Here is a 23,393-nt window from a genome sequence, read left to right as displayed (position 1 = left end):
ATGGTAAGTTACTGAAAATAAACAAACGGGACCATTCTGACTCGCATTAGCAAGTTTATTCTCCACTACGAAATAATAACCCAGTGAGTACTTCTGAATGAAACAGTTGTGCTTAATGTATTTTGTGTACGCACACGCACACACCACACTTCACTTCCTTCGTGTAAAGAAGGGGGCGGGGATTATATTGACGGCCGTGTGTTTGTGTATGATACTTTTAAGACTTCTCTCTGAACCTTGTTGGCAAGCGTTTACACGTTGCGTTGTCTTGGTTCTGGTCATTATTAACCGTGAAAAAATGCCATTCACAAAAAATTGTTTGGCACTGCTGCTGTGGATGTGGCTGGGACACAAGCGGGCTCGCACACGTGCATCGTTTGCTTGTACATTTGCAGATGATATTATTACAAACCCATCCCCAAGGGTACATTATCTTTGTACTACACCACTAGTTTTCTCTACACGCTTACATGTGGACGTCCTCCAAAACTGACGAGCTGCAACGCCCATTAGGTTTTCTTTCGAGGAATTCCTCTGAAAACACTTTTATTATGGGCTGTGAAGGAGAGCCATTGCCTGAAACGTTGCCTGTTGTATACATTTCCTTTTAAGGCAGTGTTATTGACGAATATTGTTTTTTTGTTATTTGTGCTTGTGCACTACTGTCAGCGCAGCATTGCCTCATATTTTGTTTAATTTCACACTTAATTATAGCTGTTGGGGGGTGGCCTATGTGGCTCAGCGGACACCAAGGTCTGCATTGCTGGGAAACCTCGGTTTGACTTAAGGTGTGATTCATTCAGCCTTAAACCCAATTCTTATTTGTCGTGCTCAAAGTCAAGTTTGGGTGGCTTTCAATCTTTAATTGTTATTTTTATAGTAAAACCCTCTCAATCAAACTATTTGGGGGAGCGCCTTTCTGGTCATGGGGGATAATGACTATCTAAATATTTGCAATGAAATATTTCCAATATAAAAACAAATGACTACTGTACAGTTTAATTTGACTCCTTTGACCATGGCCATGAAGCAGAGGCTGCTTCTTATGGGCTTGCAGAGTTAATTTTTTTGTTAAATGTCAAAAATTAGAGCGCGCGTGAGAGCTTTAAGCAATTCGCGTGGATGAGCGTGACGTTCAAGAGCCCCCAACGGGTTCACTGAATTCCATATAACAAATACACCCCTGTACACGTGTGGTTTTAGAATTGCTCGCGCACATGTGCACGCCGTTTCCACCTGCTGCGCGCAACGTAATTTGGCGTGCGCGCGGCGTGTTCCGCTTAGATTTCTCTTTTTGGGGTGGGGGGTTGGGGTGGGGGCAGTGCGTTGCCCTCCCCTGTGTTTGGCGCTAGACGATTAAAACCATTGTTTCTAATTCTCATAGAACTGGAATTTAGCGCAGAAGAAACAAATTAAATCTGATGGGTTTTTTTGTGCAACCGTTGGTAACCAGGCTGAGGCCAACAGCTTTGCTCACTTCAGAACCCGGTTTTAAGCAAAGGTGGCTGCCTGGATTTTAAACCCCAGGATTTTTGCCACACCTAGTTTGAGTCCTTTGACCTTCTTAGCTGCCCGGCCACCACAAATTCGGAGCTCTGTGTGGGTGTTATTCCGTGGTGTGTAACCGGCCTGTATGTGCGTGCCTGATTGTGCCGCAGGAGACCGGCGTGCCAGACAATTACGCACGTGCCGTGGCGGCTGGAAACGCAGGCCCCGGAAAGCCGGGCCCTGACGACCCTGCCCAGCACAGCCGGCCGCCCAGCCTGCCGGTACGGGTGTGTGGTGGGAAGCAGGGGGCATGACAGTTAACGAGACTGCTGCAGTCACAGTCCCCAGCCACCCAGATGTTACAGGGTGATCCATGCATAGATTCCTCGCTAAAATAATAATGGGAATACGCGATGGAGAAAACAAAATTATTAAGCCTCACAGCCTCGATCCGTTTTCCACCAATCTCGATGCGCTTAGTACATCTTTTAAAATAATTTTCCATATACTTAGTTGAATATAGCCGGTGTGTTTTGCTTACGTGTTTGAGAAGAACGTAAGAACGTAAGAGCGGGGATTCTACAAATGGATCGTGCTGTATTATTGCACTGAATAGGATTTAATTCCCTGTGGTGTTGGAACCAACCTTGGGTCTGTCCTCGTTGAAATAGTCGATTGGCCACTGGTGAGACAGAGGTGGCTAAGTGTGTGTTTCGAGCCACACCACATTTAACTGGGAACAACGACACTTGCCTTGAAAATCTTTAAAGATGAACTGTGGTCTTCGCATTTCGACAATTACAATGTAGCCAGTTCAAGAAAGTGTTGGTGGCCTCAGCTGCAATCAAATGTAAATCTTTTATTTTCACGTATACCTGCAGACACGCGCACTCGTTCACGACCTGTAAAACCACACGCACGAAATTGAAGCAAGTCCTGAAATTGCCAAAAAATGGTATCTCTCCGGTTGCCACTGGGAAAAGCCCTTGTCAGCCGATGTTCACCCGTGCGTGTCCTGTGGCGATAATCATTGGGTCCTTGTGAGAAAAGCAAAAGTGATGGATGTCCTTTTTAAAAAAAAAATCATTTCTGTTTTTTTTTGCCGTTTGGGCCGTGGCGAGGCCCCCCCTGCCCCCCCGTGTGTCTATCATGCGGCAGACAGACAGGCGGCCCCGTGACATGCAGGAGAATTCCCCTACTGCTTGATTGCGCCAGTGGCGGCGAGCGCAATAATGGTGGGAGCGAGGGGGGGCCCTGTTGAGACAAGAGTGGACACCCGCATAGTTGCAGGAGCTCGTACTGTCCAGAAGAGCAAAAATTGAGTGAACAAAAGTTAGGCTTGGTGTGTGAACAGTCCTCGGCGGGCTCGTTTCCCTGCCGCCTTTGCTCAAGCTAAATATCATGGCTCTTCAAACCGGGCGGCAGCCGAAATCGGCCTGACCGCATGACTGCAGCAGCTGGTAACGTGTTGGCCTTCGTGACAAGAATCGGACTTAAAATATGGCTGAGAAAAAAAAGAACCGTTTTTTAAGTCTTAAAATGATGCATTTGGACAAGACTAAAGTGCTATTAGACGTGGTGCTTTCAGCTCCCAAAGTTGTTAAAATAACGCCGACGCAAAGTTCAGAAGACGTCGCAGAGAACTCCTACCTTTAATGCGGCCGTCATGTGACAGTGATTGGCCTAATGCCTCGTTTTGGCTGGGATCCCAGTTCCACTCGTGTGAGCTTTGTGCCATGGAAGAAAGGTGTGGCGTCGGTTTGAAAGCCCACTTGCAGCCTGCTTTTATATCGGAGCCCTTTGATTATTCAGAGGCAAGGTCTTTTTATTATTTCACAACGATTGCGTTTTAAAGAGGAATCGGTTTAGGTAAGATAAGCTCTTCAGTTTACAGTGTTCCTAATCGTGAGACGATAAGTTTTCTTCCCAGCTTGGGGTCGACTCAGCCCATCATTATCTCGTCAGGGTCATTAAGATGAGAAGTCGGCGTCGGTAGTTGTCCCGTGAAAAGGCTGATCCAAAAAACGGGAATATGATAAAAAAAAATTACATTCTAGCTTGGTGCATTTTTTAACACTTGAAAGCGGCTGTTGAATATGTTGGTGGGGATCGGTGGCAAAGTGATTTGCACACTGCTGTGAATTTGGCAAACCTGAGTTTGATTCATGGCCATGGCTAAAAATTCACACTTCCAACCCTTTATCAAACCCACACTAGGTATGGTTAAACAGCTCTCATAACTGACACGATATGGGGAGGCTTACAACTGGCAGTGGATTGACGTAGAGACCACTGTAAATTATCATTAGTTACATCAAATTCATCCTCACGAGGATATTATTGCAATATGTGTGCAAGTACATGTTCGTAAGTAAGTAAGTCTACTCTAAGCATTTGTTGTACCCACAACACTTGCATACTCAACGAATATCATACTAATGCTTGTGGCAGTGTCAAAAACTTGACCAGTCGGTACCCAAATAAGCATATTATTGTGGTTCCCTTGAGGAAGAAGCCAAAAATGGCCTGAGCCATAACGGTAAAGTATAAAAACTGAAGTAGAAAAAGCAACTATTGCTGCAGTCTTTCTTGCTGTTGGCTCACAGCTGTTTGATTGGACAAACTGCCGAAGTCGACTCCAACTTATGTTTTGTGTACTCTGCCGACAGGAAGAAAATAATGTTGTTTATTTTCACTGCCTCACTTTGGAACTCTAAAAGTCGGTCAACTACGTATGAATAAAATGCAGTGCCTTCGAAGGCCATGGCTTTTCTGCTTTACGCGTAATGGTGTCGGCTTATAAAAAAATGCGCAAAATAACCGTGTAAAATTAAAATAATTGTGGAAAAACACACGAATCAGCGAGTGGAAAGAACATTCATTTTAACCCAGCGTTGGAGAATAGGGTCTCGATTCTTCCTGTATAAATAATCTATGACTGTCGACTTCAAGGAACAAAAGCTTCCTGGTTCTGATGCTTTGCCAGATACTAAATGGCACAAGGTGGCGTTGGCAGGAAAAATGTTGCACTCGTGAGGGTGCAGCCATGTTTTAAATAAAGGGAGACGTTTTAAAATTGTTCTTTTAAAGGTTTAAAAAATATATCTTACGTCCCTCCAACTAACTCGGTCAAATATCTTGAGAGTTTAAGATGAAAGCAAATGCTCTTGGCTCTTCTCATCCTTAGTATTGCTTTATCCGGCTCGTGAGACTTAATTTCTTACTTGGAATTCTTGGAACGAGGTGTATACCACTTGTGTATCACAGACGGCCTTAGGAGTTGAAATATGCAAGTCGCTTAAGCAGACCTCTTTATTTAAACTTGGGAACACCTTATATGGCAAAAACCCATGTTTTTTTCTAAGAACTGGATTCAGCTGAATATTGCGAACAACAAAATATGCTTGATTATGGTATTTAGCAAGGAAATGGACTGAGACCATACATTAACTATATTTTGGGAGTATTTAATTCGTGAGTGACTGAATTCTGAATTCTAACCTATAATATCTTAGTGTGTCGCTCCCCTGTGCGCCCTTCCCATGACATCATTACGCTCGAAGTCTTATAACAACATGACACGTCATATGTGTCATCCCATTGTACAGGTTGGGAGTTAACATCACGATTTGCATACTTCAGAGGAAAAATATGCTTGTTGTGTTCGTATGTACGTTGAACTTTTTTCGTACCGTACATAGCCAACCGTGCTAATTGTAGGTGCGGGAAAGCATTGCAGAAGCCGCACACGTGCCTGATTTTCTTCCGTGCCTGTAATTGCAGGACCTCTCCGGGAAGATAGACGACCTGACGATGTGCGGAGACGACGTGGCGGCATCACAGGGCGACTCTGGCTCGAGCCGCTCCGCTCCGTCTCCATTCTCCCCGCGCTTGCCCGGCTCGGCGGGCACCGGAGCCGGACCCGTGTCCGCAGGGGCATCTGCGGCTGCGGCGTCGGCACAGTCGCCACACACGCACACCACCCAATCGTCGCCGCACCCACACGCCGGCCCACGCCCGTCCTCCCAGTCGCCACGCCCGCTGTCGGCTGTGCCGCACTCGCCGCACGTCACGGCGGCATCGTCGCGTTCCCACTCGCCGCACGTTGCCGTGCCGCCCTCCCCGCACGCCCAGCAGCAGCAGAACGCGGCGGCCGCGGCGGCCGCGGCGGTGGCGGCGGCCGCTATGGGCCCAGCGGGACCCGCGGCGTCGCCGTCCATGTCCCCGTCTCCGCACCACGTGCCCTCGCAGTCGCCTCGGCCGCCCGCCGTGGGGGCCTCTCCTTCGCCGCACCCGTCCGTGGGCGGCCCCTCGCCTGTGTGCTCGCCCGCCGGCTCGCGAAGCGGCCCGCTGTCACCCGCAGGGCACGTGGGTACGTAACGGATGTTGTGTCCCATGGATACGCGATGCACTCGCCCGAGTTCTGGGTGGGGGCTGCTGGAGAGCTTGGTGGTCTGTATGGCGTTACCCCCACTGGCAGGGCAAAATACATGGTGTTTGCACGCAGGTGGAGGTCAAGCAAGTGGATCTTGATTATCCTAGCATTGTTAGCAGCATTGGTGTTTTTTCTCAAGGCACCCTGGTTTTTCACACATTTGAAAATACAGGGTGATCTGATTATGGATACCCCACTGAAAAATTGAAAAATTATAGCAAAAGCAACATTATTTTATATATGTCCCCCACCAATCTCAATACACTTTGTTAAATATTTTAACATGTAATATTGTTTTCTTGCCAGTGTAAGCATTGTCCAGGTTTCAAACATTATTTGACTCAACTTCACCTACACACCGCCCCTCCCCACCCTCTTCCCCTACTTTGAAAACACAAAATATTCCCCATTTATAAATAATGATATCCAGGCAGAATAGTTATTCAGTAATAAATTAGGAACTAATGTAAAGTGATTATACTGCCACATGCTGTGCTGGCTGTCATCATCCACAGTCACTTTAAATAGCACTGTTAATAATCATAATCATGGCTGTGTAGATTTTTTCACAAGTAGCCTAATTGTTTTCATGTTAACGCTCTAAAAAGGCTGTTACTAATTCTATGCTTACATTGCCTTTTTCTCATTCCTGCTTAATTAAGGCAGCATTTCAACAACGAGCATTTCGTAGCTTTCTCACCTTATAACAAAGGCTAATTTCCTGCACAGTGACAATCCACAGGATTATTCGACGTGTTTACATCGATAAAACTCATGTTGACATCGTCATCTGTGATTTTATGGTTCCTAATTAGCCAACACTAACCATTCTGGTTTTTCACTGATTATATTATTGCATCTACATCCTTTAGAAACATTGCATGATGCCTACTAGGAGCAATAAATAAACATCCCACATTGAAATGTATGTTAGCTCTCGGAAGCTACAAAACAATTAACTAACTTTTTATTAAGTTAGCGTGCCGAATTTAGAACTTACAAACATAACAATTGTTTCTGCTAATTGAACAGCTTTGCTTGTGGGTACATTTGCCATTTAAATGGTTTCTGTGTGAAGGCATTGTTGTGCACATTCGGGCCTAACCGTGCGATTTTCAGAGCTCGTTTTGAAACGTGAAACTCCACAATCTGGAGCCAACTCTTCCGCTCTGGTGTTTCCGTGGCTGTTAATTGGATGTGTTGAATTTCCTTTGAACTATCATTTGAATGCATTCGTTTTGCACGTTTTTATTCTGATGCCAAATTTGAGAGCTCTCCCTAAAAACCCCACCCCCGTCCCATCAGCTTGTCGGCATTCGAATTGTAACCCCCGAGTACATTTGTTTTTTTTTCCCGAAAAGCCAGCGCTGCCATTTTGGGTGATGTACACTGCGACAGCTTTCCTCGTTATTGTTGCAGTAAATCCCCGAGTTTGACGTCACCATCTGCTCGAAAATAAATTGGGGGAGAGGCATTTTGCGAAATGTGTGTCCGCAGCACTTGAGAGCAACCAGTCCACGTAAATCATTACGCAATGCCCACCTACTGTTCGAGCCATCAATTTGGGTACGGCGTGGAATTCGCATCGAGAGCGTTCCGATGCGAATACACAATGGTGCCGGAAACGGCCATGCCCCAAAAATGGCCGTCTTGGCTTCACCGAAACACCGTTGATGGTAGCACGCGTTTTGCTGCTTTGTGGTTCCGTCCTTGACTTGGCGCCAATGCACTAACACCTCGCTGTCTCCTTGCTTTCTGCACCTTTGCTGCTCCTCCCTCCTTTCGTCATGTGCTTGTGCCCCCCCCCTCTCCCGTGCCACTGCCCGTTGCTAAGCAGGCAATCAGATGACCCCTCAGTCCACCGGTAACCTGTCAGATTCGGGCTCGGTCAGCCAGTCCCCACGGCCCCAGGAGCGAGGTTTGTATTCCTCGGAACTGTCTTTGGGTCGGATTGACAAGTTCCTCCCTACTGCTGCCCTTTTCTGTACTCCCCCAGCCCTTTATCCGCCCCTGATTTGGCCGATTTTGATTCACAATTTAACTAATTATTAAGCCAGTTCCCATGTCCCCCATGTGCTGCACTGTGCATTTAGCTGAACGCATTGTTGTGCACATTCAGGCCTAACCCTTTGAAAGTTAAAGTGAGATGAACTCCGATGGCAATTGAATATTTCTGCTGCACATTGAGTTTATTTTATAACCCATTCTCAAATACTGCACACAAGAAACCAGAAAATGATGAATGATTCTTAATCTCTTTTTCGGTCTTGTCCGATGCCTAACCATTGCTCTCAGCCCTGCAATAAAAATGCGCATGTGGCATGTACTCTTAATGTAAAAATGTAGGTTCTTAAGTTCATAATACGTATATGCCGCCATCTTGTATTGACTGCAAGTATCATATGGAAGAGCCAGTGCCCCCCCAACCAGGAGTGCGCATCCATCTTGTTAATTTTAATTTTGCGCAATTACCGTAATGGAGAGGATTGTGTGCATGTTACTTGTTAGGAAGTAGGCTAATGCATTATATATCAAAATTAGTGTGCTATTGTGTATTGGGGTGGGAATAATATTGTCATTGTTGGTATACTGCATGACCATGCCAGCAACCATCTTTCACAACACATAATTTGGTGAATGAACCTAGCTTGGCCTTCCAAGAGTGCAATGAAGTCTCAAATGAGTCATATTTTTTGGGGGGTCAGCATCTGCAAAGGTCAGACGAAAATTGGGCAGATATTCGTGATGCTGAATTTAACAACTTTAAAAGATGGGCGACTACCTTGATTGGTGCTTGCTAATGTGACGTAAATCCAATTTGAGTTCATAAAGCTTCCAAATGCAATGTTATCTTTAGCTGCTTTACAGTCGCACAACGGAATCTGGATAACAGTGAAGAAACTATGAATGGGAAATTCAAGTGATGAATTTGAAAATATATATTTAGAAATGAATGAAAAGTTAATGCAGTATTATTAATAATGAAACATAAATATTGCAGGCAGTTCATCATAAGCGGTAAACAGATGCGGTATCGAGCTTCTTGCACCTGGGATCGCAAGGCTCAGCAGGAGGGGTGCTCCGTGTCTGTGTCGGTCACGCAGGATACCCAAAGGGCTCGGGGACGCCCCAGGGAGCTGCCGGGATGACTCCGCTTTCCCCACGACCGTCCCAAGCTGGCTCGGGCTACCTGGCTGCCCCAGCCGCCCCCTTTCCGCATGCGCAGCACCAGGGGGGGCCGTACCCCCGCACGGCGCCGAGCCAGTACTACGGGGGGCAGCAGTATCCCCAACAGCAACAGCAGCAGCCACCACAGCAGCAGCAACAGCAGCCTCCGCAGCAACAGCAGCAGCAACCGCCACAGCCGCAGTACCCCGGTTACGGACAGCAATACGGGCCGCAGGGAGGTCAGCCCACGGGGCAGTACGGGCCGCCATCGGCACCCAGTCAGTTCGCCGGCGGACAGCAGCCCCCTCCTGCCCCCCAGGGAGCGCAGTACCCACCGCAGTACGCGGGGCAACAGGGAGTTGGCGGCGGCGGCAGCGGCGGAGGAGGAGGGCCGTACCAGTCGCAGCAGGGAGGGCAGTATGCGGTGCAGTACGGGCAACAGGCGGGGCCGTATAGTGGCCACGCAGGACAGTTTGGGCCTCAAGGTAAGAAACTGTTTTGCAGCTGTCTCTTCGTTTTTCACTTTAAAGTACTTTAGCTCTGTCTTGATTTAAATGACCAATAAGTCTAACTTGCCAAACTCTATTCCCCCTCATTTCGATTTGTCAATGAATAAAATGTAGTCCTCTTGGGAATTATGGGGTTTTGTTGGGGAAAAAACTATTATACCGGAGCACCCCACTCCTGAATTGACCTGGTATTATTTCTAGGTTATGGTTTAGGTTTGGAATCTGGATCATGATTAGATGCGCACAATTCATCTGCTTTGCCCACATTGCTGGGTTGGCCATGACCATGGTACCCAGTAGGAGGGGAGAGTGTTCAGGCTTTAAGTAGTAGTGCTGGGTGATTCCTGCAGGAATTGTTAAAAAATTCTACAATTCCACCATTGACGATAGCTAAAGAATGAAAACAATTCTTCTATGATTAATTTCTCCATACACTTAAATGGGATGCCACCAGGGTCAGTGTGCCATCTCGTGGTGATTCTTGGAATTGCAAATAGAATTTCGCTCATTTTAATAGACCCAGGAATCGAAATTAGAATAATGGATTATGTTAACCATTTCCAACTTGTCAGAATCCCCATTCTTTTTGATGGCGATTCATATGCTTCCATTACAAGTAATGATATTCCATTTAACAATACTTAGGCTGTCATATAATCCCATTAATTAGAATGGAGATGCACGAGTCTCCATTGAAAGAAGTGGGCTTTCTCCGACAGCACAGTAATAACCTTTAGACTCCTCATATATTGTCTAAGGTACTCTTAAAATCACTGGAATTCTAGCGGTGATTCCAGGAATCTCCACGAGCTGGCTTGCTTTTGGCCTGCTAAAGTAAAAATACCGACCATTCCACAATTCCATGAATTCCACGACCCCTGTTCAGAATCGTGTTCAATTCCAGGGATCTCATCACGATTGCTGTCTTGGGATTGTGAGACTGCCCCATTACTAAATCGCATTGGCTACACCTGACAATTGATAACGGTGCAAACCTGCTCTGTTGTGTGGAGCCTGAGCACTGGAGGGGAAGCGTGTTTGGTACCGTGTGAGAATACATTACTAAGGTGTGGGGTACACCGTTGTGAGCCATTGTACTGCGTGTGTGTATTTTGTGAACAGTGTTCCCTCGTTATTCGCGAGGGATATGCTCCTTACCTTGCATAAATATACGAATAAGCTATTCAAAATATGCAAATTATCATAACAAAAAATGGTGATAACGGTAAATAAATATGAAAGTGTTCAATTTAAATGAACTTACCTTAAATTATGATACCATGCATCATTACTTTATCATCACTTCATCTCATCCCTTTTTTGCATCACGTTCTCTCGTCACATTCTCTCGTCACTTTCTTTCTCTCTCGATGCAATTCGTGTATAGTCCCAGATGCGATTTCGCACACAGGCAGAATAATCACACATAGCAAGAGGATCCTGTACACGCCTGTGCTCATGCCCGTCGCTGCCGTGCTTCTGCTCCACAGCAGTCAACGCGAGTAACTGCATGCCGCCGGGCTACGGCGGTTTCCCGGACGGGAGCTCGAGCAGTGATGGTTTGAGCCCTGGTGGCGAGGGCATGGGTCAGGCTCCACCAGCGGGAGGCTACGGTGGCCCCGTGAGCCGCGCGCTGTCCCGTCCCTACGGCGGAAGCAACACCCCCGACGCGCAGATGGGCCTCAACGGCATGCCACCCGGGCCGCCCAACAGCAGGTGGCCGCCATACATCCGTCGTGTTCACTCTTCCTTGGTCCTTGAGATCGGCCGTCAGAATGAATCAGCTCTAGTCCCCTCTGACGAAGCGGATGAGGGGGGGTGGGGTGACTCCTGGATTTTGTTACGTGTTTAAAACATTGCCAAAATTTTTCACGTGATGTAATTGCGTGAAATGTTGGTATTTTACACGACGTTCTCAATCGTCCACACCAACGGAGGGCATAATTCCTGTGCAGATGAGCTTACAATGAATGAAAGCAACTGTAGCAGACTGATGCCTACCGTGGGAATAATACATTTCTTCCACCGAGTCAGGGTGGAAAATAGAGATGAGCATCCCCCTCCTTTGCTCGTTTGGGCATTTTGAGGATTCGGCATGAATTTAGCTGCTCGTATGTTGAACCTTTTTTGCACCGTATGTAGCCAACCACGCTAATCGGAGGTGTGGGAAATGGGTAGAGGAACTGGATTAAGGGGGAATGATAGTGTGGGGGGTGACTGCTGAATTTTGTTTTACATAATGCATTGACATTAAAAAGTAATCCTTTTACTGTACATGTGTGCGGTAGAACAAAGGGTGGTAGCATAAAATATCTATACGGCTTCTGGGTGCCTCTACGGTGTTTGTAAAATGATTTTGTGCGAAGAGTGCCAGGAAACCCAGCGGCATTTGTTTTTACAGGCAACACCATGCAGGTTTTTATTGCCTGCTTCAATGGAATACTTTTAAAAAATGTTGCATTCGTGTCTTTTGGCTTATGGACCTGAATATAGTTTTATATAGTTTAAAGTTTTGTCAAACTGCAGTATATTCACCCCATTCATGGTGTGCAGCCTTCCAGGAAGGGGGGAGGGGCATGCTTTCCAATTGATATGCCTCCACTGCATATTGCATGCATGTCCTTGGCTGGTAATTGGGAAAAGCATATCACGGCGGTTGCAAGGACTGCAGTTTGGTAAACACTTATATAGTACATTGAGTGGTATGTTTATTTTATAAAAAAAAAGACTTGTGTTCTGTGGTCTGGTGGGCTGTGTATCAATTCCATCGTTGTATTATACTCTACACACCTGTGCTCCCTGCCTTCAACCTGTCCTGACCAGCGTGGTGAATTACGGTTAAATGATTCCCTCCCACTCCCTGCGCCCCCCTCACGATCGTCACGGTGAGGGGGAGTCGCTCATTCATCACCGGATTGACAAAAATCTGTACGTTTTATATATATATGTATATTTTATGCGTTGTGCATCGCAGGGCTGGCGTGTACGAGGGCGGTGCAATGGGTCCCGGGGTGCCGCCCTACGGCCACGGTGGCTATCCCCAGCAGCAGGCCATGATGAGCCCATCCGGCCCTGTCATGCCCAACAGCCTGCCAGGTACGAGGCCGCAAATGAAACACAAGACCTCGCTGATCTCGTTAAGGAGCAATTAACCACTTCGCAAACTCCGGTCTCTCCCCGGAGCAGATTTTTGGCTACTCATCGAACAAAGACGGGTGCCGCATCGTGCGCGCTTTCAGATGCATTTCTGTGGCCGTCTGGAACACTTCTTCCTTGCGATATTAGGAATCCACCGGGAGCTATCTAGATTAAAAACCCATTTCTTTCGAACGGCTTTATATGTGTTTAGTTGTCTTTCCCCTGCACCTCCAATTAGCACGGTTGGCTACGTACGGTGCAAAAGAAGTTCAATGTATATTCACAAATTGACGGGAAAATTTGTTGGACGGTGGAAGCTTTTGTAAGCTTTGCACAAGTTAGCCATTTGCACAGGCTATGAGGTTTACCGATGTGTGTTTGTTTATTGTCAGGTTTAGAGATGTTTATGGACAGTGATATATTTCATTAGATAGTTTTTTTTTATTGTGTTAAGATTATTAGCGTTCATTTATGAATGAGTTACGATTCATATTGCCACTGTTGACATTGTTTTATTGCGCACTTCGTTATTTTGTTTTCAACGGTTTAATTACTGAGCTGACATTGTTAGTAAAAGCAAGCACGAATAACCTTCACTTTTCATGACATTTGTTTCTAATGCATTGCTTTGTCAAATTGCAGTTCATAGGTTTAATGCATTTCTAAAGATGAGTAACATACAGTGGCATAGAGAGCAGTAGCCAAAGGGATCTTGTGTTAAAATAATAACAGCAGTGCACATGTAGGGTCCAGGTGACCAAGTTGTGTCTGGATGTTGCTTCCCCCCCCCCCAATCTGCTGCTGACTGCCACATAAATCCACGATTGCTCTGACCAATCAGGAGGCTACGCGGCGCCCCCCTCTGGGCTGGCACCCGAGGCAAAGCTTCCAGCGAAAGGGAAGGGAGACAAACCGGCCAGCGACGTCAAGTCCAAGGTACGGTGCACAACCCGCCCCCGACTGGACATCTGTGAAAAAGAGCTTTCTAGCTCATCGGATTTTCCCATTATAAATATGCTTGTTCTGAACCGCCCTTTGACTCTAACTGCAGCCCCCCCCCCCATCACCACCACCACCACAACGCCCTTCGATAACAGTATTAACAAAATGAATTTCTTCCAGGTAATGCACGTTGGCCTATAAGCCGTAGACGTATAGTTAGCACTTGGAGCCCTGGAGGGCACTTCAATTTACCTGGTTTATAATAATTAAATATGCAGCATGCGGCCAAGTTGCTCGACAGATTTCGAAATTCTCTTCTTATACTTGTGGAAAAGATGATTCTTTATCCGGTAGATCCGATCCCATTTGTTAAATGGTGTGTTGGTTTATTTACCAAATTTTTTGACACATTTAGGTAATTTGGAGGTTGAACAAATGAGAATATAACTTGTTGAACAATGGCTCATGCTCTCAACTTGGCCATCTGCTGGTTACAAAAGCCTTGAGCAAGCGATATGATTTTGGCTTGTATACCGCACGGCATCAGAAGCCAAATATGGGCAAAGTTTTTCAAAAGTTACACTTGCTGTTAACCTTCAACCAAGGGTTCTTGCGATTTAAACATTGCAGCATTTCCAGGGTTACTGACAAATTCAAGTAAAGCCTAAGACACCAGGTGCATATTCAGACTTAAAAGTGATTTGTGTAATAAAGTGTAGTGCATGTCTGTTAAATTTGTAGTTTCAGTGTTTACAAGTTGCTGTCTCCAGCATATTACATGGTCTGTTTTTTTTCTTCGTAATATAAATTTTTTGGGGTTAGATCGTGTAAATATAAATGTGTCGTTAAACCCGCCACCACCCGACACAGCCAATTAGTAATGTTTGTCACGTGAACAAAATGTGTCAATTAGATAATAGTTCGGCACACTGGTTAGGAGAGCAAATCCACAACATTTACAATCTCTCTAACACACCGGTGTGTTGTACTCGTAACGAATTGGCATGTTCTGTTTACGTGACGAACCTTAATGATTTGCTATGTCGGGTGATGGCGGGTTTAACGACACATCTATATTTACGCAATATAACCCAAAAATCTATATTATGGGATGATTTTGGTCGTGACAGCCTACGTGGTTTTTTTTTCTAGACCTTTACCGGGTTCCCTTCGGGATTGCTGGTGTGAATGCCGATATACAAAATTCTGTGACTAGGGCTAGTATTGAATCAGGGTGGAGAGGGGGAGAGGTCTTTACTGTTTGTTCACAGCATTTTTGAGGATTTGACCATTTTACTCAGTGGACATTTGAAATGTACTTTGGAAGCTTTTTGGCCAAATATTTTTTGAGCAGTTGATACCACATCGTCGTAACTGCACTTGACACTTGGGCGGTGTTGGAAAATTGATCTGCAACGTGGGCTGCTTTGCCTGCGTTTATGTGACAAACAACAGGTGTGTGTGGAGGAAGAGTCTTACAATTTGTGATGTCATCATGTCGGCTTGTAAAATGATCCTTTGACTTTGCAAATGAACAGCAGAGAATTCTGATGAAACGCTTTTTTCCCGGAGGCGTGGTTTGAACGTTTTTTCGGCTGTGCCTCATTCTGCCACCAGTAATGACTTTACTCTCTGCTCTCCAACCTCCTCTTGTTCTTGTGCCCTCTTTCTCCCCTGTAATGTGGCTCGCCACTTTGGTGACCCTTCCGCCCAAGTCTTTGTCGCTGTGTGGGGGGTCTTTTGAACTGGCTCGCTAATGCCACGTGCGACTTTTGTGATCTTGCTCTTAGCGCGGCGTTCTGCAGGCCGAGATGGTCGTGCGCGTTGGGAAGGCCGTGGGTCGTGGCGCTCATAAAAATAACTTATCAAGTGAAATAAAAATTAGGGTGTTGTTTTCAGCCACTGAAACGTAATTTACGTTCACGTTGAATTAGAACTCGAGATAGATTATTGGCTCGTGTATGTTCAATATTACATCTTTGAACTTTGAAAAATAATTGTGTCATGTTTTAGTTTGATCATTCCATTTTTTTTATTTACGCTGGGATGGTGACTTTTCATTTCATACTTTTTGCCCTTTGCAGTGTGCGTCATCGAGTTGAAGTTTAAGGCATTCATTTCTGACAAATGCCTTTAAACCATTAACTGCATATATTAACGCGTTAAGTTATTGCAAGGAGTAGTATATTATTAATGTTCAATTCGTTAATGAGATCCGCTAGGTTGACTTGACCTTAAAATGAGCTTCCAGTGCGGATCTCCCCTGGGTCAGCATGACCTGAAATGAGTGCTTGCCAGAGCTCTACAGTAGTGAGCTGTCGAGTCAGCTGTGCGTAGACCACAGGCCACACTCTGCTCTTGAGCGAGGGAGAAGCAGTTGGGCTGTGCGTTATCCACGTGGCTCATGAGACTTGCATGACTCACCACTTGTTGTTCGACAGTCATCTGTTCTCCAAGCATTTCTGTGTTCGGTAGTCAATTCTTTTTTACAACTCCTCTCGGGGGCATTGCTCAAGCTGTGCACTAGGTTTCACATGGCCTCCAGTCTTCCACATGCAACATTAAACCCTCCGTAAGAATATAACGTTTCATTTTGGGGGTGCTCACTTTGTGCTGGGTGGATAGCTTGAATCGATTTGCTTTCATTAAAAAAGTGGATTCGAGCAGTTTTTTTTTACAATACTGAGAATTTTGAATTGTTCCAATTTTTTGGGGAATTATGAAAATTGCAAATCCAATAAACCTCCCCTCCCCCCTCTGCTCTCCGCACCTGATTGATGACGTCATCTTGCTATATTTAAGATCGGAAGCAGGTGGATTGCTTCATTATTCTGGAAAATTGCCCAATGATGCTAGATATAATTACCAACGAAACGTCGTACTAGAATTATAAATGTTGTGGATTTACTCTCCAATACACCATTGGGCTGAAGTAGTCACTAATTGACACGCGTTGTTTACGCGACAAATCTTACTGGCCTTGTCGGGTGGTGGGTTATGACACATTCATACTTATGCGATCTAACCCAACAACTTTTATTATTAATTGCAAATCCTTTTTTAGACAAATTTCAGGTTTTTGTTAAAAATTAATTTCAGTCTCATTCAGGTGTGGCTTTTCCATGAGCATCGTCTCCCTCTTGATCATTGTTTTTCACCACCTTTGCTGTCATTTTAATTTAAAGCGCCGCTTTTACTGCCTTCCTCATACGCAAGCTTTTAACAACCCACACATGTGCAAATAACTCAGAAGTCAAATTACCCCCTGCCATTGACACAAAGTAAAGTGATAAAATACAAAGTTTTAACATCATAAGTCGTGTAGCTTGTTACGATTCGCAATACCAATGCATGTTGCTTAGCATTAGACACCGCTCAACCTTTTAACTTTCGCTTGAGCAAAAACAAATTCTGCGGCTCTACATTTGGCCAAGCGCCACTTAGGTGCGGGACTGCGCGCAGACGCGCACCGCTCCTCCTCGTGAAACCCAGCGAGGTTCTAGGGCTTTGTTTTCCCACCCCCACTCTACGTTTGGGTGCCGTTTTACCCGCCACTACTGCAGCCCCCGACGTGCGCCGCTGTCTCGGCTCGCGTTGCCGCCCTGCGCGCACACTTTGGTTTACCGTTGTGTTGTCGTGTTGCGTGACCGCAGGCTAGCGGCAGCTCCCAGCCCTACCCCTTGGCACACCCGCCCGCCCCCTCCCTTAAGTCCCCCGGCACCTGTAGCCTTTCCTGCCGCTCAGCCGACGATAGCCCTGTAAGTGTGCCCACTCGCCCAACCAACAGCGATAACCCGCACTCCTGTGTGTGTGCGCGTGCATCTCGTTTGCGGCCGGTGATCCGCGGCATCGTGGTTTTCCTTGTTTTCTCTACGTGGTTTTGCTTTGCTGCGACTGTGTTCGTCCCAAGCACATGACAACGCATGCGCTTTTTTTTAATACTCGCCTAGACGTTGTGCTTGCGTGCGTATGAGAACGAGCGATGTGTGTGTGTGTGCGTCCACACAACCTTCTGCAGCTGGCTTTGTTGCTAAGTCACGGGTAACAATGAGATGCGGGGTTGGGTATAAGGTGGTTCTCATTTCGTAATGGAAAATAATTTCACTCTTCAGCAGATAAAGCGTTCACCTTCTCGTTTACTTAAAATACAGTCGTCCTGTAACTTGATTTTAAAATACAGCTAAATGGTTAATTGGCTGGGTGAAAGCTCAGGAAAAATATCCCTTGTGGTGTTGAACACTCATAGTTGCACTTTTTGTTTGGTGGGATAACTTCTTTGATGGTGTTTAAAACCAGCTAAGCTTTGAGGAAACCACACAAGGTCCTCCTTGCTCGGTAAACTGTAATTGACCCCAGACTTGCGCCCGCGGTCTATCGTCTGCAGGATTCACGCACTTTGAAGTGGGATATTTATTTGTATGGTTGGTGGGGGGGAGGCTGGCAGGCTGTGGGCAAGGGGTAAATTACCGTGATTGCTGCCACCGTGCTCTGGTCGTCTCCCTCCCTTCCTCTCGCACTCCCTCCGCCCTCGCATCTTGTCAAGACGATGGCGAAGAGTACTTCAATTTGATTAACAAAACAAGGCAATTCCGTTAATGGAGTGTGACCCACATTGCGTTGTACAGCTCTCATTAAATCTGAGTATAAAATTTGTACGAGGAAGAAATTCAAGCCGCCTGCTTTTACCAATGAGGAGTGGTTGTGTGTCCCCCAGTGTTTAAATGGCCGCTGGTGTCTCCTTCACTATTGTGCTTCAAGCATCCTCGGCTTCACGGTGCTTCTGCTGCTGTTGCTAAATTATTTGTATTCATTTCTTTTACCTTTTACCGTCGCTTACCGAGATTCATTTTTCCCGTTCTTGAAAGACATGGCCAGGGGAAGGGGGATGGATGGTGGTGTGTGCTTATCGGGCAACTGGAGCAGCTCATTCTTTTAATCCCAGCAAATAAAGTGCAACTGTGATGGCCGTTAAATCGCAAAAAATATTATTCCATTTAACAAATAAAATTGTTTAATTATTAGTTATGGCAACAACAAGCAATTCAGGTGAATTGCTTTTTTTTTGCTAGATTTAGCCTTTCAAGTATTTATGGATTCCCAGCCTACGTCCCATTTCATGAATGGTTGTGAGTGCGATCAGGCGTGTCACGTGTGTGCGTGTGCTAAGAAGGAAATCGCATTCCGTCAGGTTCATGTCTTCGAAGCTGAACGGTAATTTCTCTTCCTCGTCTGCTCAAGCTCGGGACTTGTAAACACACTCCCACGTGGAGACTGCTTAACAGTGGAGATGAAACTTGATCTTAAAAGCCGCTGCATGCTCTGTTGACACACTCAAGAATTTCAAATCATATCTTGCCATTCCTATTTTGTCCCAAAATTGGTTAAATTGTTGTCCTGGGTGTGCTGTTTTATATAGCATTTTTGCCCGTAGGCTTGAGTAATTATGTTTGTTGCTGACGGGACAGAATGCACATGATAGCTGAATCAAGTTTGTACCGCAGATAAAATCCTGTCATTTTTAATACAATGAGTCAACGCTTCCACGCTCATTGATTTGACCGTAAAGAAGGAAGTTTTTAAATCATACAAACGTCATAGGTCAGACCAAATCTTTATATCTTACTTGGTCCTATACATGTTTTTACTCTAACTTAGCAATATAATTAAAATCTAACCTGGTCTCATGTAAGTCTATGGACTTCTATCTTGACTTGTGTTTACATGTTCACATGCAGAGATAAAGAAACCCAACACAAGTAGATTTTTTGCACAATGAGAATCTGCTCATGGTTTCTTCAGGGGAGGAAATTATTTGGGTGTCATCGGTACGGTCAGTTCGTCGCTCTTCATTTCAACACGTTCACTTCATCGCATCTGTTTTGTGGCGCAGCTCTTTTGGGACGTCATTTCCCTGTCTGTTTGTTTTGTCCCAGTTTTTATAGTCTCGTATTCATTTCCCTATCGTGCATTCACTTCGTCGCACGTAGACCCTGGTGCTAACCAAAATCCCCCGTGATGTAATTTAAACTTGTCCCCCAAAAAGCTGAAGCCTAGCACCAAGGCAGTGTGTCTCGTCTTGAAACGACGTGGGCACCAAGCGGAGAACCGCCAAACAGCCGCGCGGTGAAACGTTTGCGACGAAGTGAATGCGGTGAGATGAGTCCTGGACATACTGATCGGATGGATGTACCGGCGCATAGCAGGGGGTTGAAGTTGTAGGTTTTTGCTGGGCAAGATGGCATGGGTTGGGGGGGCGTGTGGAAGTTTAAGAGGCCACGTGCGGGTGGTGGGCGGGGACGATTGACCCACAACGCGTGCGTGCGTCTGCCCCTGTTGTCGCGCAGTCGGGATCGTCCACCACGACGGGGGAGAGCATCATGCGCCTCTACGAGCTGGGGCCTGAGCCCGAGCGACGCCTCTGGGTTGACCGCTACCTGGGCTTCATGGAGCAACGTGGCTCGCCCGTCGCGCTCCTGCCCGCTGTTGGCAAGAACCCGCTTGATCTCTTCCGCCTATACGCCTCGGCCAAGGCGTACGGTGGCTTTGTGCAGGTAAGTCGGACCAGCGGAGGGGGGTTCAAACTAGTAAGTGGAGCACGGCATTCCAGGCATCTTGCCGTTCAGCCACGCATCTCACGAAAGTAGTTCATTGTCGATCGCTTTAGAAACCGTGTTTATAAGGGTTAGCGGAATGTGCACCGTTTTAACACGAGCACCATCTACGCAACACAAGCAACCGTCTTCAGGTGAAAAAACACAGCAGGCGAACTGCTGAGGCAGGAGAAATATATTATTATTTCTCCTGCCTCAGCAGTTCACCTGAAGACGTTTGCTTGTGTTGCGATCGAAACGTCATGATTTTAATTTTATTTTTCTATCTACGTGACTTTACCGAAATTACCCAAAGAGTGTGAGTAGGATATGGTACATACAATAGGGGATTCTCCCGTTTGTCCTTTACGTGGAGCTGGCCCTTCTGGCTGTGTAACACTAACCCCCCCCCCTCTTCCCACTGCCGCACCCCTACCGCACTTTTACCCCCGTCGACCGCAGGTAAACAAGAAGAAGAAATGGCGTGAGCTGTCGACGCAGCTGGCTGTGGGCACGTCCAGCAGCTCGGCCAGCTCGCTCAAGAAGCAGTACATCCAGTTCCTGTTTGCCTTTGAGTGCAAGACGGAGCGCGGCGAGGAGCCGCCACCTGAGATTCTCAACCCCTCCGACAACAAGAAGACACCCAAGATCCAGCCGCCCTCTCCGGGTACCTTTACAGCCATATCACACCACCACTGTCACCGGTGGTTGGATTCATACGTTCCGCTGAATATTTGTTTCTCCCAGAGGCTGAATATTAATTTCTCCCAAGGGAACCAGTGTTTGGAAGTTGCCATTTCACTTGGGAATATCTGTATGCTATTATTCGTTTATAACAAAGTAATATTTGTTTTGCGAGTCTCACCGTCTTTTCAAATGAGGCTAACTTTTAGGACTACTTTCCAAAAATGGTTGCTTACAGCGTTAGTTTGAACTTTTTCATACCATTTGTTTTGTCTGGACTTTTTCCCCAAGCAAACCTCGCTGTTTTGTCCTAACCTATGTAACTTGACCTAACCCTAAATAGGGAGGATTTCTCGTTGCTGGAGGAAACCAATTTTCGTTTCCCCAGTGGGGAGAGGGGGCAGTATAAATATTTACTGGCAAAAATATAATTTTACATTGGCCCTGGGTCCTCCCCCCCTCCCAACCCTCTCGACTGTGACCCAGTGCACACCCTTTCTGGCCATCCTCAGCCCAATTATAGCGGGGGTGCAAAAAGATTGTGTTAATTTATTTTTACAGAAAACCCCGACTGAGTCCTTTAGACTCTTTTTTTTTCCCTAGGATAGCCGCTGCATTGGGATGTTCCAGCCAGGTCCATTTTAATGAGTTTGGTTTGTGTATGTGAAAACTGGAGTACCCAGAGAAACAACGCACACAGAGCAGATGTAACAACGGTCCGCACAGATGGGTTTACTGGGACCTCGTCCCAGTGAGTTTGTGGTTTTTGACAGGCGTGATCCACCAACCATTTCCTCCGAAGCCATGAATCATGAGCCTGCTCCGCCTCGCCCAATTCGGGTGCATTATATAGCACTTATCCGGGAATGTCTGAAGATTGTGGGTTCATAACGGTAAATGGTTGTGCCTCGTGGCGCCAAGGTGAGGTGAACCAATATGGCTTTTGCAGTGTTTTACTTGGGTAAGTTAGACCGGTGTAGAGTATACAGTTATGGTGACAGATGGGGGGGGGGGAGGGATTACCCCCCCCATTGTAACACAAAGTGGCAAAGAAAACAGAACACATCTTGTTTTTTAACGTGAGGATAATCATTCATCGCTTTAACTGCTTCCTCCCGTGGCATTTCATGTTTGCTTGGGTCTCGTCGAGTAACAGTTTAGCAGTTCTGTCCTGTCGGCAACTGAATGTATCTTTAAGATCACTTAGCTTTGTGTATTCAGTTCTAACTCTAGTGGTATCACTTGTGTACCTAGGTCTCCCTTGCAAAAGTGACCGAATTGTCCAAATTGGTTCTCACCTTGTGAAATGAACATAATTTAATTAGCTTTGGTCCATGGGCTAGATTAGAGGTAAGCACCGCCTCAGGTGGCAAAACGTTATTGGTATCAGTTTATTTGTATGGTCATGCAATGGTGTAGTGACATTTACTAACTTTCCATGGTTATTCCATCCAAATGTCAATTTTAGTCATTCACCTTTACAAAAAAGCTACATTTTTACCACTTTTGGCAGTGTGAGCAAGTGACATTTCTTATTCGGGGCCCGTGGAATATATTGGGGCTCACTCAGAGTGAAGGGGAAGATGCCACAGAAAATACAAACTGCTCTCATCTTGAATTACATGAACTATTGCTGTGTCCCGGGCTGTCTCACATGAGTTTGAAGCTTCTATAATGAGGGTGAAAAATAATTGAAAATCGAAGTGAGAGGAGCGATCTAGTGATGTCACTTGGGGGCGGGGGGGGCGGTTCGCACGCGCATTTCTTTCACGACCACCTCTGGCTGTCCCTTTTCAGTAACGAGGCTTCAAATAGGCCTCGGCAAGGTAAAGTAATTTACCCTTTTTACCGGGTAAAAGGGTAAAGGTAAAGGGTAAAGGTGTCGACATGCCAAGGGGTAAGGTAAAGGGTAGGGTGAAGGTAGCTCGGAAGAATTACCCGGTAGGGTAAAGGATAGCGCGAATTATTACCCGGTAAATACGGTGCCTTGTTTACCGCTAAAAGCTCCGTGGCGCAGTCCGTGGCCTCCATTTAATAAGTAATATTTAAAAAAACTTTTTTTTAAACACTTTTTTATTAAATGTACGAGTAATGGCGGAACTCCACGACTCCAGGAAGTGGCCCCGAAGCTTGCCATAACTTAAGGGACCGTGGCCAATTACAGCCAACGTCAGTTGACCGTGGACAATTAGACCCAAGCCGAAACATAACATATAAAAAATAATGTTAAGAAATATATATTTGTTTAATGATATAATATAGTATTGTTATCAGTATGATATAAGTATACGAAGTTTGCAGTCGATACCACATTAGGAAGTGGGTAGAGACGACGACAACGACAACAACAGACAGTGAGTTAATAGAAAGCGTGTAAAATTGGAATCATCGAGAGTATTCTATATTAATAAAGCGCTCTACCTAGCATTTACCGTTATA

The 23,393-nt window shown here is 45.9% G+C and overlaps 1 protein-coding gene across 6 annotated transcripts in view; it reads left to right on the top strand.

Annotated features, from left to right (window-relative positions):
* The window catches only part of LOC144734225 (AT-rich interactive domain-containing protein 1A-like), a 66,578-nt gene that overhangs the window by 27,399 nt on the left and 15,786 nt on the right, over positions 1-23,393 (top strand). For 3 of the 6 annotated variants that reach the window (XM_078616349.1, XM_078616348.1, XM_078616344.1), the window contains 9 exons: positions 1,659-1,769; positions 5,272-5,860; positions 7,758-7,841; positions 9,028-9,576; positions 11,091-11,316; positions 12,575-12,696; positions 13,580-13,674; positions 20,025-20,231; positions 20,733-20,937. In XM_078616349.1, coding sequence (XP_078472475.1) covers positions 1,659-1,769; positions 5,272-5,860; positions 7,758-7,841; positions 9,028-9,576; positions 11,091-11,316; positions 12,575-12,696; positions 13,580-13,674; positions 20,025-20,231; positions 20,733-20,937 — 2,188 coding nt within the window. The remainder of the gene's footprint in view (positions 1-1,658; positions 1,770-5,271; positions 5,861-7,757; positions 7,842-9,027; positions 9,577-11,090; positions 11,317-12,574; positions 12,697-13,579; positions 13,675-20,024; positions 20,232-20,732; positions 20,938-23,393) is intronic. The other 3 variants (XM_078616345.1, XM_078616347.1, XM_078616346.1) reach the window with 3 other exon arrangements.

The sequence above is a fragment of the Lampetra planeri genome, chromosome 50 (assembly GCF_965212315.1).
Source record: "Lampetra planeri chromosome 50, kcLamPlan1.2.h2, whole genome shotgun sequence".
NCBI lineage: Eukaryota > Metazoa > Chordata > Hyperoartia > Petromyzontiformes > Petromyzontidae > Lampetra > Lampetra planeri.
The sequence above is the reverse complement of the archived record's forward strand: the minus strand, read 5'-3'. Positions and strand labels throughout refer to the sequence as shown.